At 37.5% G+C, this 19,274-nt stretch overlaps 1 protein-coding gene across 4 annotated transcripts in view; it reads right to left on the bottom strand.

The window, feature by feature from the left end:
* The window catches only part of SLC25A12 (solute carrier family 25 member 12), a 183,816-nt gene that overhangs the window by 54,171 nt on the left and 110,371 nt on the right, over positions 1 to 19,274 (bottom strand). For 3 of the 4 annotated variants that reach the window (XM_070803274.1, XM_019970934.2, XM_019970925.2), the window contains exon 4: positions 7,899 to 8,014. In XM_070803274.1, coding sequence (XP_070659375.1) covers positions 7,899 to 8,014 — 116 coding nt within the window. Of the gene's footprint in view, positions 1 to 3,263; positions 3,368 to 7,898; positions 8,015 to 19,274 lie in introns of those variants that run through there. The other variant, XM_070803275.1, reaches the window with a different exon arrangement.

Below are 19,274 nucleotides of genomic sequence, written 5' to 3'. Positions count from 1 at the left end.
GATTCTTAATTTCTCTTGATTTAATTTTAATTAGTTAGTGATTTATATCTTGCACTATAAATGGCTGCTACTTTGCATTCCAGTATAAAATCAATAGTGTTTTCCCGGTTCCTCAAGGAGTCGAATTAAGCCCTTTATCAGAAGCATGAATACCTAAATTACGGTATAATGCAATATTTGTCATACTAAGTATGGCTTGATTGAGGCTTGATTATTACATTCACACTAGCCTGAATATATCTATTGAAGATAGGTATAAGAAATACTACCCAAAGCATATCATTAGCTCAGCAGCAAGCACCTTATTAAAAGCTTCTGATATTGTCAAAAATATGGTCTTGACACAAAGCTTCAAAATCCCCGTAAAAACCATGATTATTAGTCTCAGCTATTAAAATATTTTAAGATAAGTGAAATTAGTGATTCACTTTTAAATAAAGAAGGACTAAACACAGTATACTAACTTTTAGATAGGAACCAGTCACACCATGTAATATACAACCAAAACCCTCTGACAGCTTGTCTTCATGCACTGACAATGGCATTCACTTTCTTACAGAGTTCTACACTTACTAGAAAAGTCAATTCACAAATGACTGGTACTTTAACAAGCATAGACTGGATAGACTAATTTAGAAGCTCATGCCAAAAAAAAAAAAAAAAAAAATCATTAACAAAGTTAAGAAAGCAGGAAGCCTCTTTTACTGATGTCTTAAGAACAAAATTATTTTCAAATTTAAGCCAATTATATTAGTGAAAGGGTTTTACTATCTATAGCTATCAATTATATTAAGAATTAGTAAATATAAGCTTAATGTTTTATAATCTCCAACTACGCTATTTTATCTAATTTCTGAAAATTCTCTAAACAGATATAAATCTCACATTGTAAATGGTTTAATGGATTCCCTTTAGCTTTAACATACTTTTTCTTGATAAAAGCATTGCTATGGTGGGGAAGTAGGGGAAGTGTAAGAATCCTGAACTGGAAATCCTACCAGTCTGGACTCAACACGACAGCTCTGAATAGGTCACAGCGATCGGTCAGTTGGAAGGCGGCATTGGATGTCACTGGGGAGATGGGATTCTCATCTTTTCTTTCAAATGGAATGTAGCATCTATTTCTGGCCTAAATAGCAACAGTATTTCAGAGTTTTCAAATCATGTCAATTATTTTCATCTTCCATAAACACAAATCAAAGATGTGAGCTTCAGTTTCTGAAAGCAAAGAATTAATGCACTAGCAAGTTATGGGATTCTAAGCAACACAGAGGATTACCCTCAACTCTATGTGAGACTTCAACAAGTTGTCAAATATATTAAAGTTTACAAAATTATTAAAATAACAAGGATGGCAGAAAACTCTTTTGAGCTAAAAATATTAAGGCAGTTTAGCAAAGATTTTTTTTTTTAGGATTCTCCTACCTGCTTCTCTTTCCAAATTAATTGGTTTTCTTATTTTAAGTATTAAACTAAGGGAATAGGAAGAAATTGATGGAAAACATATTAGGATAACTTAATTACATTAAGAGAAATTATTAAAAGGAATAAGTTATTTTATAACCTTTATTTAAAGGTCACAACTCTCAAAACTCAAGTGCTTGATAAGAAATATACTTACTGCTACCTAAGTAAGTTTTATACAATAGCAGAATAAAACTGAATTCCCTTTGTATGACTGGAAAATACCAGAATCTCATGTGAAACTGTATCAAATAAAACCAGACTCAAAATCTTTCAAACTTATGAAAATTTAATGAACCATAAAAATTTCTTTTTCTATCACAAAAAGGACATTTATAAACCAAAATTACAATGTGTAATTTACATTCAGAAAAAAATAGCACTATAATAAAAACTTTTAACTAAAATCCTATTTAGTAAACTTCTTAGCAACCTTTAAATAAGATCTTACAGTACCTTTGAAACAATTAAGCTGATGGCTTAAATTACTCATATTAATTTCTCCAAATATAGAAGTGTCATTTTCCATGAATATTTGTTTAAACATTTCCCACTTTTCCCAAAGTGGTCAGTTGACAGTTTTGTACATGGTTTTATTATGACCATTATTATGTGCTATGGTTTATTAACTATGCCCAGACACTTTTAATTATTTTAGCCATGTCACAGGTTGCAAACTTTCAAACCTACTCTGGCATCTCTTGATGTATGCCACTTCCTTTCTGTTATTATTTCCACTGCTGCTGCTGCTGCTAAGTCGCTTCAGTCGTGTCTGACTCTGTGCGACCCCATGGACTACAGCCTACCAGGCTTCTCCGTCCATGGGATTCTCCAGGCAAGAGTACTGGAGTGGGGTGCCATTTCCTTCTCCACTGTTTCCACTACCAACTCCCTAAGGCTAAATCAGGAAGCTTAGAGAAATAATTAGTACAACTACTGTTTTAAAGTCAAATTCATAATTACCACTTTACTTTTACCAGGATATGCTTATCAAAAAAAAAAAAAAAAAAGTTATACAAAAGCTCCAGAACTGGAGAGCTTAATACTGAGGCAATAGCCCAAAGCACTAATGACCTCCTCTTATGCAGTTTTATCAGGCTCTGTATGACATGAAAGGGGGCACCAATAATCTCAAAAACACCCAATGTATCCAACTGAAACTACATAGTAAGTTTCTCCCCAAAGAGAATCCCGTCTTTCCAGTGGCAAACAAAGGTCTTTAGCTCTCTAAGCAGTGCTATTTCAGTGGCCACAGTTCTGGCTTGGATGAAAGCGGTAAGAGAGTCACAACTTATTGGCAACAGGATCATGATCGAGTGTTTTATATCAGGTTGGCATTGCTAAGGGAAATAGGAATCCATTTGTTTTCTGACATACAGAAAACAAAAGACCACTTTTTCACTTCCTGCGGAGCATGGGCTTATAAAAGAGATGGTTTATAATTCCTTTGAAATGGGAAACAGGGTCAGATATAAAAGTAGCCTATCATGTTCTCTTTGCTTAAAGGAGAGGAGCACAATGATTTGTCAGGAGGGCAGGTAAATGGTGACAACTGTGATTAAGTAAAAATGTTCACAGACCTATAACATTAGTCAATTTAGCTGTATCAGTCACTTATGATGATTGGACTAAATGAAATACACTGAAGCATATATATTAGGTAAATATGTCTTAACAGAGGTTTTAATTTCCCCAGCAGCCCACACTGCGTCTCCCCATCTTATCCACCCTCATCCCTCCCCTGGTCCTTATGGGAGCTTCCTACTGGTCTTGTTCACCTTTCTGCAGTACAAAATTACCTCTGACCGGGGCTGGCACTCTTCTCCAAGACTGCCACCATGCCTGTTCCATGAATGAGCCTGGAAGGAGCTGCTGTACCAACGGTGTGGCCAGAGAACTCCTCCTGTAGGTATACAAGCCATCAGCCCTGTGACACAGCCCACCTACCATCAGCCCAACGACATCCTGATTCCAAGGATTCCAGCCCAGCAGGAACCACTGCTTCCAGCTTATAGGCTTGAGAGCAAACATTTTTATTGTCAGAGGGGAAAAAAGAGAGTCCTCAACAGCTGAGTTTCACCTGCACAGTTCTTAAAGTGAAGTCAGAGAGGCTTTTAAAAGGACTCCCACCATGAACAATGAATATCCTTGTGTATAACTGAACAAAAACAATGGCAAGACTTGTGGAAGAGTTTCTCAGAGAAGGAAAACTTGAGGGGAAAGAAGAGGAACAACTAAGAGACTGAAAAAGAAAACAAAGGAAAACAAACAACAACAATAAAAAGATCAACAACAGGAGCTTGTAGAAGTCCCAGCCAACACAGCATGTCAAGCCAGACTTCTAAGTCCTACTTCAGGTGGCTTGTTAATTTCTGGGGTGACCTTCTCTGTTTTACTGAGGGAGAAGTATTTCTATTAACCCTTTTACCTACCTCCAAAAGGGACTACTGTACAATCAGTCCACACAGTAGTCCTGCTGCCAAATATATGTAAAGGTCCATTTCTCAGGAAAAATGAGTTTACATTTAAAGAGCATCTATTACTATAGAAGGTAGATGCTTCAACAATCTATCACCAAATGGCATAAAAACAAGTGATACCATGTCCTTTTTTTACCTCAAACTCTAAGCTACTCTAGCAGTCTGGAGTATTTATGTGACCTTCTCTGTAATATCTGAGTCTCAAAAATTCTTACTGATTTAATTTGAACACCCAAGTGAAGCTCTCATTCTTACCAAGTTAAACTAGGTATTTATTACCATTAGGATTTCATATTATACCATGTCTATAGCTTTGTTCCCACTGACAGAGGATACGACATTTTTCATATCTAGACTTCCATCTCCTAAACCTTTTAACCATAGCAGCAGTCATGCCTGAAACACTCCAATCTGATTATTATGCCCTTTATGGAAAAAGAGTATTTTAGAGGCACAAATGGAACACGTATTTATTTGCTATACATATTGGTGGTCAAACAGCATAAAATTAAAAGGAAACCCTACTTCTTGAGAGTTCTACAGTCAGGGGATGAAGATATGCCCCTGGAAAAGTTTCCTTGTAACAGTTCCCATTCCTAGGCAAACACTTTTAGAACACAATATTGATGAGATTTTTAATAGGAAATTTAGAATACATAACATGTTTTATATTCATTTATTAGTTAATAGGTAAGAGTATTGTTGGGTTTTTTAGAATCCTTGTTAAAGCAATAGGTTTCTTTTTTTTTTTTTTTTTTAACTTAGGACAAAGGTATGACAACTATTGACAACACAGTGTAGAAGCGCTGGTTATCTTGGTTACCTCAATCCAATGCTATCGAGCAAACACCCAGTACGCTAGTGGATGACAGTGACAGCAAGGCAAGTTTACACTGTATCTAGCACACACCAGTCATGCAATGGCCCGTAGAAGGCTCATGCCACCAGGCAGAAACAGATATACAAGCCATTAAGTAATCATCCACAGCATGCATTAGAGGTTTCACTGAAAGAACACCAAAGAAACAACTAATGATGTTATTCATTCTTTTAAAAACTTCAGAACCCTCTCCTGAGCTTGTGCATCCTGAAATGGATTATCAACATCTTGATCTAAGTCCTCTCCCCTACAGCAAAGGCATCTTTAAAAAAAACACTTGTCCAGCATTCAAGTAAATGTTTTTCAGTACTGCTATATATATAAATACTTGCAAAGATGTATACAATTTAAGTACACAATTTGATGTGTATAAAAGCCATATCTAAAAAAACAAAAGCATAGATGAGAACAATATATATAGATGTACACATAAGTCATCAGAGTCCATGAGATAGAGATAATACTGATGGCATAGTAGTTTTTCCCTATTCCATTATATTTTGCATCCAATATTCTCTCCTGGCTTTCTCTCCTGATGTGCACAAGAAAAAACTATACTTTAAATAAGCTCCAAACTAGAAAACATAAGTCCATCAGGTGAAAAGGACTGAGTTAGAATGGATCTAAATTTTCTTTCTACCTAAACATACATTTGTAAAGATATAAGCATAATTCTTTTTATTAAGTGAGTGTAAACATGAAAACTGACCTTTATCACAGATCCAAAATTCTATTAAAATTAACTCCAGGTTAATTATTTCCTTATGCTGAAATTCTGTAGTCGAATACAGCCTGAAATGAGTGGGCCTTAGAAATCTTGTTAAATGGCATTTGTAACGGTTTCAGTGCTTTCTTCTCTCCTTCCTTATGATTATTTTCATTATGGTTAAGAAGGTTTGTCTAAAAATGAATCCTCAACATTAGGGAAGAGAATGGTCCAGGTCCCCAGGATTTAGGTGAACACCATCAAGAGAACCATCCAGTTGGCCAGGGATCACAGGAACAACATCAAAAGGGAGTTCAAATTCATCTTATTCTGTAAGAATTTTCCCAACTCTAATATGGAGCAGTAGACTGAAGGATCTGGAGGAATTACATGTTCCGTTTACACCAGGTGCTATAAAAACTAAGACTGATACATTTTGCTTTTAATTCTATTTGCATTTTCTTGAAGTCTTAACTCATAAATCAGTATGAGGGGAAAAACAAAAGATCTATAAAATGCTAAAGCTGGAGTCTAATAACTATAAGCTTTCATTTGCATGAAATAATATGGTGTGTATAAACCATTCAGCTACTTCCTACACATTTTAATCCACTAATCAACAATGGCATGAGTCTCTATTGTTAGTCTGTTGAATAAACTGACTTGACTGACTTATTTTTTTAAAATAGAAATTGGAAAAGGCAATCAAAGAATCATAATACCAAGGTAAAAGGGACAAAGTAAGTTAGAATGTGGCTTTGGGAAATCTAATTTTTAAGCAAGAACACAGGATAGAAGTATGGGCATACTGTTACTAATACAGCTATTTGTATCAAGTGATTTCCCAAGCATCTGTGCACCATATTTAGAAGTAAGGCATACGAACATGTGTGATAACTATTGAAAATAAAAAATGCAGCATTCTTAGAAGTACAAAGTTAATGCTGAATGATGAAATGATAAAGCCTTTATGTTTTAAACTATAAAATTTAGGCTTTTCTGAGGAAAGTCAACATTCTTTAGGAGGCAGAAAAGGCCAGGGCTTGCTCCAAAGAGAGAATGCCAAGATAAACGCAAAAACCTAAACAGCTCTGCGTAGGTATTTATTTGGGAAAATGTTCTTACACAGAAGACGACTGGGTCAGTGGGCAGAAGAAATCAATTAATGCCATGCTAGAACATATGCCCACGAAGGTGACAGCAAAAGCTAGACCAGCCCTTTCCAATGCCTGTACTTTCTCACCGTTCTCACCACAGCAGTGATACTTTTCCCTTTGGGTTTAACAAGAGGATGTTTGTCTTCTAACAAACACTACAGTGAATAAGTATTTAGCACCGTGGCTCAGGGGAAGCCAGATTTTCAGGAGTCTCTCTACCACAAACTGATGCCAATTCACACTGTACACCGCTAAACGGGCTCAAGTTCAGTTTTACAAGATGAAAAAGTTCTGGAGATGTGTTTCATGACAATGTGAATATACTCAACACTACCGAACTGTACGCTCACAAATGGTTAAGATGCTAAGGTTAGTGTTAGGTACTGTTTACCACAATGAAAAAAAATTCAAATATTAAAAAAAAAAAAGGGAGGAGTGCTCTAGGTCCTTCAAAACACTACTTTTTAATTGAAAAGCCTATTGCAGGAAAAATTAGCTGATACTTTGACTAAGCACATACTAATTCCTGGAAGTAAGCCTCTTTTAAAAAACGAATATATAGCTATATATAGAAATCCTAGTTTGTACACTTTTGAGACATCCACAGTGTGCTCAGTGATGTGCCTACCAAATGATTTAAATGGATTTCTACACCCCATTCAGAAGGCAACTTTAATATTCTAGCCTTCTTTTCTAAAATCAAAAATTTTAAATGGGGCTTCAGAGAATGCTAACTATTCCTGCCTTAACTCCTTCCTTCAGTTCCATTCTTGGGCGTTAAAATGACACCGAAGCAATTTTCCAAAGAGGCTCCGGAGAAGCTCTGAATTCTCTACCCTGAAACCCCTTAAAGAACGAGATGATTACTCCATGTTGTTCAGTCTGTTTCATAAAAAATCTATCCCAGGCTGGCCCAGAACAAGGTAATTTTATACCACCAACTTTAGGAATGTGAAAGTGTCAGAGAGGCAATGAGTTGAAGCAACAACATTCCTACCTTCCTCAATTTTTTTTGGCAATAGTTCAATGCTTTAAAGAAAATAAAACCATTTTAATTTTATCTACATAAATTCTTTTAGGAAATTAAAACTTCATTTTCTGACTAGCTCTTAAATAAGCAGCAATCTGTATGCAGTTACTAAATTTAGCAATTAAAGATTGAACCAGCCTCACTAACTTCACTTAACTATATAATCTTTTTTTTTTCTTACCAAATGTCACCTCTCCATTTCCACTCTTGTCAAACAATTGGAAAGCCACTATGAACATGGAATCTGGAGCACATAATACAGATTCAAATGCCAAAAACTCTTGATAGGAGATCAACCTAGAATAAAATATAAAATATCATCAGCTGGTAACCTGCCTTTGCAGTATGAACTATAGCTCAGGGCAACCAAATAACTGATGAAGGGAAGTTTCTCTGTAGTGGTATTCCAGATAATAAAGAAAGAAGGAATGATAGAATATTGGTTGGTGGTGGTGTAGTCGCTAAGCCGTGTCCAGCTCTTGTGACTCCATGGACTGCAGCCCACCAGGCTCCTCTGTCCATAGACTTTTTCAGGTAAGCATACTGGAGTGGGTTGCCATTTCCCTCTCCAGGGAATCTTGCTGACTCAGGGACTGAACCTGCGTCTCCTGCACTGGCAGCTGGATTCTTTACCATTGAACCACCAGGGAAGCCCATGATAGAATATTACCCTTTTGTAAACTCTTAACACATTAATGGATCTAAATAATAATCAACAGTCCCTAAATATCACAGAAAGAAAGAGACTGGATGAAAACTAATTGAAACTGAATCTGACCAAGTCTCTAATAGATCAGAGTTTCTAAACCTCTGCACTCAACAGTGACATTTGAAGCTGAATAACTCTGCTGTGGGGGCCTCCTATGCATTGTATCATGTTGAGCAACGTCACTGACCTCTACCCACTAGACGCCAACAATACCTAGCACATTGAGAACGAATGTTTTAAATGTAATCAACAATTTGCAGAAAAAATATAAAGGACAAAGAAAAATGTTAAATTAAACATTACGACAGAAACACACCAGCAAAAATGTAGATTGTGGGAAATTAGAAGTAAACATTTTGGAGTTGGAAAAAAAAACATTTTAAAGAAGATATGGAAGAGAACCTAATTAAAGACCTAAAAGATACAGCAATTAATTACAAAGATACAGATCTTATTTGGATTCTGATTAAAACAAAGTAAAAAAAATTTTTTTTTTAGTTTATAAGAAAATCAGGAAATGAAAATACTGATATAACACAAATGCTTGATAATACTGAGACATCAACATTTTTGAGGTTTGTTTTTGGTAATTTTTCTTATCTCTTAGAAATACACATTGAGATATTTACAGATGAAATTTGTCACCTGGAATTTGCTTCAAAATAATCTAGGGGATAGAGGAATAGGTGGAGATATAAGTAAAACAAACTTAGTAATTATCTTCACAATTATTAAAAGTAGGTGTATTTAAAAAAAAGGTGTAGTCACACTTAATTAAAGTGAACTCTAACATGAACTGGGGTGATTACATGCATCAGCGTAGTTCATCCTTAGTTAAAAAAAAAGTCTTAAAAAAGAATTAATACTCTAGGTGGATAATTTTGACAGAGTTTTGCTTCACTTTTACATATATATATTATACATGTATGTGCGCTTGTGCATTGCGTTGTGAAATCTACTTTTTAGATCAAAAGAGTTTGTAGACCACTGTAGTTTGTAGACCACTGTATTTGGCAAATAAAAGCACAAATTAACCTAAAAAAAAAAGTGGGTGATGAGTATATTGAATTTATTACACTACTTTTTGTTTTATATATTTGAAATGTCACTAATAAAAACTTTAAAGGAAAGTTCAAAACAAAAAGGAAAACCAAAGCTTATTCATCCTATAATACTAACGGCTGTGAAACTAGCCAGTGGCCAAAACTACACTGAACTAGCCTTCAGTGATTTTTTTTCTAATTTATTTTTTTATTGAAGGACCTGCTTTACAGAAGTTTGCTGTTTTCATTCAAACCTCAACATGAATCAGCCATAGGTATACATATATCCCCTCCCTGTTGAACCTCCCTCCCATCTCCTGCCCCATCCTATCCCTCTAGATTGATACAGAGCCCCTGTTTGAGTTTCCTGAGCCATACAGCAAATTCCCATTGGCTATCTATTTTACATATGGTCATGTAAGTTTCCATGAAACTCTTTCCATACATCTCACCCTCTCCTCCCCTCTCCCATGTCCTTAAGTCTATTCTCTATGTCTGTTTCTCCATTGCTGCCCTGTAAATATATTCTTCAGTACCATTTTTCTAGATTGTGTATATATATGTTAGAATACGATATTTACCTTTCTCTTTCTGACTCTTTTCACTCTGTATAATAGGTTCTAGGTTCATCTACCTCATCAGAACTGACTCAAATGCATTCTTTTTTATGGCTCAATAATATTCCATTGTGTATATATACAACTTCTTTATCCATTCATCCGTCAATGGACATCTAGGTTGCTTCCATGTTCTAGCTTTGTAAATAGTGCTGCAATAAACAATGGGAAACACGTGTCTTTTTCAATTTTGTTTTCCTGAGGGTATAATGCCTAGGAGTGGGATTGCTGGGTCATACGGTGGTTTTATTCCTAGTTTTTTTAAGGAATCTCCATACTGTCTTTCATAGTGGCTGTCTCAATTTACATTCCCACCAACAGTGCAAGAGCATTCTCTTTTCTCCACACCTTCTCCAGCATTTATTGTTTGTAGACTTTTTGATGATGGCCGTTCTGACCAGCCTGAGGTGATATCTCATTGTAGTTTTGATTTGCATTTCTCTAATAATGAGCAATGCTTGAACATCTTTTCATGTGTTTGTTACCCATCTGTACATCTTCTTTGGAGAAATGTCTGTTTAAGTCTTTCCCCCACTTTTTGACTGGGAAAATGACTATACTACCAAATGCAATCTACAGATTCAACTCAATCCCTATCAAACTACCAATGGCATTTTTCACAGACCTAGAACAAGAAAGTTCACAATTCATATGGAAACACAAAAGACCCTGAATAGCCACAGCAGTCCTGAGAAAGAAGAATGGAGCTGGAGGAATCAACCTTCCTGACTTCAGATTATACTACAAAGTTACAGTCATCAAGACAGTATGGTACTGGCACAAAAACAGAAATATAGACCAATGGAACAAGATAGAAAATGGGTACCTTATTTTTGACAAAGGAGGCAACAATATACTATGGGGCAAAGACAGCCTCTTTAATAAATGGTGCTGGGAAAACTGGACAATTACATGTAAAAGAATGAAATTAGAACACTTCCTAACACCATACACAAAGATATACTCAAAATGGATTAAAGACCTAAATGTAAGACCAGAAACTATAAAATTCTTAGAGGAAAATATAGGCAGAACACTTGACATAAATCTAAGCAAGAGCCTCTATGACCCACCTCCTAGAGTAATGGAAATAAAAGTAAACAAGTGGGACCTGATTAAACCTAAAAGCTTTTGCACAGCAAAGGAAACTATAAGCAAGGTGAAAAAACAATCCTCAGCATGGGAGAAAATAATAGCAATGAAACAACTAACAAAGGATTAATTTCCAAAATATATAAGCAGTTCATACAACTCAATGCCAGAAAAACAAACAACCGAATCAAAAAGTGGGAAAGAGCCTTCAATGATTTTATGGAGCATTTGGGCTTCCCTTGCGGCTCAGCAGTAAAAAAAAAAAAAAAAAAATCCGCCTGCTAATGTAGGTTCAATTCCTCGGTCAGGAAGACCCCTGGAGAAGGAAATGGCAAGCCACTGAAGTAATTCTGCCTGGGAAATCCCATGGATAGAGGACCCTGGTGGGCTACAGTCCTTGGGATTGCAAAAAGTCAACTAAGCACACACACCCACACGCACAATCTTTACATGACTCATTTCAAATATCATTTCCTCAAGAGAATCATCTTAAAAGTCCCCAGATGACTTCACATCCTTACAGCATTTGTTCTGTGCCCCTCACAAAATTCCTGTTAAAGTAATTATGTAACTCATTATTTCAAATCTAATTCCCTGTCAGAAAGTAGGCTTGTCAGAGCACAGGCTTGATTCAGGGCAGGAACTCAAATATTCTTGAAGAAACTCAATTTAGGATATATGACTTTTTAGAGACATGTTTTCCAACACATTTTTAAGAAAATGACTACATTTCACATTTCATTTTATGCCCACTCATCTAAGTCACATTACACATTCAAAGTTACATTTTTATTACTTAAAACATTTTGAAGTATGTTTAAATTACACAAATTACATTATATCCAAAAGCAATGCTGCTGCTATTTACTTGCTAAGTTATGTCCAACTCTTTTGCGACCACGTGGACTGTAGCCTGCCAGGCTCCCCTGTCCATGGGACACTCTAGGCAAGAATACAGGAGCGGGTTGCCACTTTCTCCTCCAGGGGATCTTCCCAACACAGGGATCGAATCTCAGTCTCCTGCTTGACAGGCAGATTCCTGACCCCTGAACCACCTGGGAAGCCCAATATACTCTATGCCTTTGCCCTTTATTGAGGGAAAAGAATGGCTCTGTCGCGGTAGTATTCAGGGCACTGGAGACTATGCCCTCACTGTGCTCATGCTAAAGAATCCTGGGAGGAACAAGCCAATTAAAAACTGTTTATCAAGCCACATGTCATATAACACAGCATATGCATTACTAAAAAATATAGTAAAACTCTATAAAGTATGATTATCAGTACACAAATTTTCAGGTAGTAAAAACAGTGGTATCATCCTGACTATATCCACACACTCCTACAAAGCAATGAGCAATTTGTGGTTCTAAGTTCTGAACAAAACTCAAGATCAATGAGAATGTATAACACAAATACAATAGTGATCTAGGGAACCAGTTAGAATAGGTTGTCACTTTCTATATTATGAAATTTAGAAACATTTGAAATTTTTATATTTATAATGAAGAATTAGCACTATTTCTTCTGCTCATAACATTAACTTTTAAAATAAAAATGAAAAGTCGCTAGGCTGATTATAGGGGGAAGAACAACGCATAGCATCTTGATTTTTTCAAAACACACCAAGTCTCAGCAAATAGACATAAAAATACAATTACCCTGAAATATAGAATATTAGATTTTAAACATATTTCATGTTCAGTAGTAAAACTTTCTGTATTTATGAGAAGAGGTCAAAGGTTTTTTCCTTAACTAGCAAAGGTCATAAATGGTTGGCTGGCAAACCAATCATTTGCTTTTTAGGAGTCACGCTGGTATCACTTACACGTGGAATCTAAAGTATGTCACAAATGAACACATCAACAAAACAGAAAGACTCACAGACACAGAGAACAGACTTGGGGTTGCCAAAGGAGAGGTGGGGCGGGAAAGGGATGAAGTGTAAGTCTGGGGTTGGTAGAGGCAAACTATTACATTTAGAATGGACAAATGACAAGGACCTCATGTATAGCACAGGAACTATATTCTGTGATAAACCATAAAGGAAAAGAAAACTGAAAAAAAGAATGCATACATGTACATAAGTGAGTCATTCTGCTGTATGGCAGAGATTGGCACAACATTGGAAACCAACCACATTTCAATTTTATAAAAAAAAAGTTCTATATTAACCTAAATGGAAAAAGAATTTGAAAAAGAATAGATGCATATATATGCATAAGTGAATCACTTTGCTATACACTTGAAACTGACACAACACTGTTGATCAATTATATACTTCAATGTAAAATACAAGTTAAAAAATAAAAGTTAAATTAATAAAACAAAAAAGCACAGGGAAAAAAAATATACACACATTCTATGAACTTTATTAAATATCTACATTTTTATCTACTAGTATATTCAGAAAGGCAAATCATATATTTATGCAATTTAGAGTCAGAAGGACCCTTAGAAAATTCAAAGAACTGATTTGTACAAATACATTCAGCAACTCAGTGAGCCACGGTGAAGACTCAGCTCCTACCTTCAATCAATCCAGTGTACACCATCCTGTCCCCCAACCCCAAATTTAAAGTTATAGCTGAAAAATACAAAAGGTATCCGCTATCTCTAGCAAGTAGAATATTATTATAAGAAGGCATTTGGGGGATACTGAGCCAAACCTTAATACTCAGTTACCTTTGTTATACAGGGTGATTTATTTGAAGAAAGTCAATAAAGAAACACAAAAGCATCAGCAAACTCAAAATAAGTCACTTCGTACTGTGCAGCCTTAAAAAGGAATGAAATTCTGATACATGCTACAACATGAATGAATCTTTAAAACACCATGCAAAGTGAAATAAGCCAAATGGAAGCGGAAAAATATTATTTCACTGATATGAAGTACTTAGAACAAATTCATAAAGACAGAAAATAGAATAGTGGTTACCTGGAACTGGGTACTGGGAGAGAATGGGGACTTGTTTAATGACTGTGGACTTTCAGTATGGGAAAATGAAAAAGTTCTGAAGCTGAATACTGGTGAAGAAATGAATGTGAATGTGCTTCAGTCCAGTTTAGTCACTCAGTCATGTCTGACTTTTGTGACTACATGGACTGCAGCATGCCAGGCTTCCCTGTCCATCCCCAACTCCCGGAGCTTACTCAGATTTATGTCCATTGAGACGTTGATGGATCGTCTCATCCTCTGTCGTGCCCTTTACCTCCCACCTTCAACCTTTCCCAGCATCAGGGTCTTCTCAAATGAGTCAGCTCTTCACATCAGGTGGCCAAAGTACTGGAGTTTCTGCTTCAACATCAGTCCCTCCAATGAATATTCAGGACTCATTTCCTTTAGGATGGACTGGTTGGATCTCCTTGCAATCCAAGGGACTCTACCAGTCTTCAACACCACAGTTCAAAAGCATCAATTCTTTGGCGCTCAGCTTTCCTTGTAGTCCAACTCTCACATTCATACATGACTACTGGAAAAACGATAGCTTTACTAGATGGACGTTTATTGACAAAGTAACGTTTCTGCTTTTTAATATGTTGTCTAGGTTGGTCATAGCTTTTCTTCCAAGGAGCAAGTTTCTTTTAATTTCATGGCTGCAATCACCATTTGCAGTGATTTTGGAACTGCAAAAAAAAATACAGTCTCTCACTGTTTCCATCGTTTCCTCATCTATTTGCCATGAAGTGATGGGAGCAGATGCCATGATCTTTGTTTTCTGAATGTTGAGCTTTAAGCCAACTTTTTCACTCTCCTCTTTCACTTTCATCAAGAGGCTCTTTAGTTCTTCTTTACTTTCTGCCATAGGGTGGTGTCATCTGCATATCTGAGGTTATGGATATTTCTCTCAGAAATCTTGATTCCTGCTTGTGCTTCATCCAGCCTGGCGTTTCTCATGATGTACTCTACATATAAGTTAAATAAGCAGGGTGACAATATACAGCCTTGACGTACTCCTTTCCCGATTTGGAACCAATCTGTTGTCCCATGTCCAGTTCTAACTGTTGCTTCCTGACCTGCATACAGATTTCTCAAGAGGCAGGTCAGGTGGTCTGGTATTTCCATCCCTTGAAGAATTTTCCAAGATGTTCATGATCCACACAGTCAAAGGCTTTGGCATAGTAAGCAGAAGTAGATGTTTTTCTGGAACTCTCTTGCTTTTTCTATGATCCAACAGATGTTTGCAATTTGATCTCTGGTTCCTCTGCCTTTTGTAAACCCAGCTTGAACATCTGGAAGTTCATGGTTCATGTACTGTTGAAGCCTGGCTTGGAGAATTTTGAGCATTACTTTACTAGCGTGTGAGACGAGTGCAACTGTGCAGTAGTTTGAACATTCTTTGGCATTGCCTCTTTTTGGGACTGGAATGAAAACTGACCTTTTCCAGTCCTGTGGCCACTGCTGAGTATTCCAAATTTGCTGGCATATTGAGGGCAGCACTTTCACAGCATCATCCTTTAGGAGTTGAAATAGCTCAACTGGAATTCCATCACCTCCACTAGCTTTGTTCATAGTGGTGCTTCCTAAGGCCCACTTGACTTCACATTCCAGGATGTCTGGCTCTAGATGAGTGATCACATCATCGTGATTATCTGGGTCGTGAAGATCTTTTTTGTACAGTTCTTGTGTGTATTCTTGCCACCTCTTCTTAATATCTTCTGCTTCTGTTAGGTCCATACCATTTCTGTCCTTTATTGAGCCCATCTTTGCATGAAATGTTCCCTTGGTATCTCTAATTTTCTTGAAGAGATCTCTAGACTTTCCCATTCAACTGTTTTCCTCTATTTCTTTGCATTGATCACTGAGGAAGGCCTCCTTATCTCTCCTTGCTATTCTTTGGAACTCTGCATTCACATGGGTATATCTTTCCTTTTTCGTTTTGCCTTTTTTCTTTTCTCAGCTATTTGTAAGGGCTCCTCAGACAACCATTTTGCCTTTTTGCATTTCTTTTTCTTGGGGATGGTCTTGATCACTGCCTCCTATACAATGTCATGAACCTACATCAGTAGTTCTTCAGGCACTCTATCAGATTTAATCCCTTGAATCTATTTTTCATTTCTACTGTATAATCATAAGGGATTTGATTTAGGTCATACCTGAATGGTCTAGTGGTTTTCCCTACTTTCTTCAATTTCAGTCTCAATTTGGCAATAAGGAGTTCATGATCTGAGCCACAGTCAGCTCCTGGTCTTGTTTTTGCTGACTGTATAGAGCTTCTCCATCTTTGGCTGCAAAGAATGTATCAGTCTGATTTCAGTATTAACCATCTGGTGATGTCCATGTGTAGAGTCTTCTCTTGTGTTGTTGGAAAAGGGTGTTTGCTATGACCAGTGCATTCTCTTGACAAAACTCTATTAGCCTTTGCCCTGCTTTGTTCTGTACTCCAAGGCCAAATCTGCCTGTTACTCCAGGTATCTCTTGACTTCCTACTTTTGCATTCCAGTCCCCTATAATGAAAAGGACATCTTTTTTGGGTGTTAGTTCTAGAAGGTCTTGTAGGTCTTCATAGAACTGGTCAACTTCAGCTTCTTCAGCGTTACTGGTTGGGGCATAGACTTGGATTACTGTGATACTGAATAGTTTGCCTTAGAAACGAACAGATATAATTCTGTTGTTTTTGAGATTGCATCCAAGTATTTCATTTTGGACTCTTTTGTTGACTGTGAGAGCTACTCCATTTCTTCTAAGGGATTGTTGCCCACAGTAGTAGATATAATAGTCATCTGAGTTAAATTCACCCATTCCAGTCCATTTTAGTTCACTGATTCCTAAAATGTCGATGTTCACTCTTGCCATCTCCTGTTTGACACTTCCAATTTACCTTGATTCATGGACCTAACATTCCAGGTTCCTATGCAATATTGCTCTTTACAGTATCAGACTTTACTTCCATCACCAGTCAAGTCCACAACAATGAGTTGTTTTTGCTTTGACTCCATCTCTTCATTCTTTCTGGAGTTATTTCTCCACTGATCTCCAGTAGCATACTGGGCACCTACCGACCTGGGGAGTTCATCTTTCAGTGCCCTATCTTTTTGCCTTTTCATACTGTTCATGGGGTTCTCAAGGCAAGAATACTGAAGTGTTTTGCCATTCCCTTTCCAGTGGACCATGTTTTGTCAGAACTCTCCACCATGACCTTGGGGGGCCCTACACCGCACAGCTCATGGTTTCATTGAATTAGACAAGGCTGTAGTCCATGTGACCAACCTAGACAGCATATTAAAAAGCAGAGACACTACTTTGCCAGCAAAGCTCCGTCTAGTAAAAGCTATGGTTTTTCCAGTAGTCATGTACGGATATGAGAGTTGGACTATAAAGAAAGCTGAGCGCTGAAGAATTGATGCTTTTGAACTGTGGTGTTGGAGAAGACTCTTGAGAGTCCCTTGGACAGCAAGGAGATCCAACCAGTCAATCCTAAAGGAAATCAGTCTTAAATATTCATTGGAAGGACTGATGCTGAAGCTCTAATACTTCGGCCACCTGATGAGAAGAACCGACTCACTGGAAAAGACCTTGATTCTGGGAAAGATTGAAGGTGGGAGGAGAAGGAGATGACAGAGGATGAGATGATCCATCACCAACTCGATGGATGTGAGTTTGAGTAAGCTCCCTCAATGGACAGGGAGGCCTGGTGTGCTGCACTCCATGGGGTCACAAAGTCAGACCCAACTGAGCGACTGAACTGTAACTGAATCTTAATGAAGATAATGGCAATCTCCTTCAAAAGGGCCCATGCACGCATGGTTGCACTCAGTGCCCCCAACCCTGCACCAGGCCACCGTCAACCCACGGAGACTCCTGGACACTCGTGGCAAGTCTGGGTCAGTCTCTTGTGGGGTCACTGCTCCTTTCTCCTGGGTCCTGGTGTGCACAAGTTTTTGTTTGTGCCCTCCAAGAGTCTATTTCCCCAGTCCTGTGTAAGTTCTGGTGGCTCTATGGTGGGGTTAATGGTGACCTCAGGCCACTGCTGACCTGTCCCTCCACAGGAGACAGTCAAACACTCAAACGCAGGTCTGGCTCACTCTCTGTGGAGTCTCCTGGTGTGCACAAGTTTTGTTTGAGCCCTCCGAGCGTCTCTGGCAGGTGTGGGGTTTGATTCTAAAAATGATTTTGCCCCTCCTACCAACTTGCTGGGGCTTCTCCTTTGCCCTTGGATGTGGGGTACATTTTTTTGGTGGGATCCCACATTCTCCTGTCAACAGTTGTTCACCAGCGAGTTTTAATTTTGGAGTTCTCACAGGTTGCACACTTCAAATGCATATACATGTATCCATTCTTTCTGTTTTGTAAGTTCGTTAGTATCATTTCTTTTTAGATTCCACATATAAATGATGTCATACAATATTTCTCCTCCTCTGTCTGACTTATTTGACTCAGCATGACAATCTCTAGGTTCAGCCATGGTGCTGCAATAGCATTCATTCTCTTTAATGGCTGAGTAATATTCTACTGCATGTATGTACCACATTTTTTTTATCCATTCCTCTGTTGATGGAAATTTTGGAAAACTCAGCAGTGCCCACAGGACTGGAAAAGGTCAGTTTTCATTCCAGTCCCAAAGAAAGGCAATGCCAAAGAATGCTCAAACTACCGCACAATTGCACTCATCTCACACGCTAGTAAAGTAATGCTCAAAACTCCCCAAGCCAGGCTTCAACAACATGTGAACTGTGAACTTCCAGTTGTTCAAGCTGGATTTAAAAAAGGCAGAGGAACCAGAGATCAAATTGTCAATATCTGTTGGATCATTGAAAAGCAAGACAGTTCCAGAAAAACATCTATTTCTGCTTTATTGACTATGCCAAAGCCTTTGACTGTGTGGATCACAATAAACTGTGGGAAATTGTTCAAGGGATGGGAATACCAGACCATTTGACCTGCCTCTTCAGAAATCTGTATGCAGGTCAGGAAGCAACAGTTAGAAATGGACATGGAACAACAGACTGGTTCCAAATAGGAAAAGGAGTACATCAAGGCTGTATATAGTCACCCTGCTTATTTAACTTATATGCAGAGTACATCATGAGAAACGCTGGGCTCTATGAAGCACAAGCTGGAATCAAGATTGCCAGGAGAAATATGCATAACCTCAGAT

The sequence above is a fragment of the Bos indicus genome, chromosome 2, assembly GCF_029378745.1.
Source record: "Bos indicus isolate NIAB-ARS_2022 breed Sahiwal x Tharparkar chromosome 2, NIAB-ARS_B.indTharparkar_mat_pri_1.0, whole genome shotgun sequence".
NCBI classification, from domain to species: domain Eukaryota; kingdom Metazoa; phylum Chordata; class Mammalia; order Artiodactyla; family Bovidae; genus Bos; species Bos indicus.
This window is presented reverse-complemented; position numbering and strand designations above follow the sequence as displayed.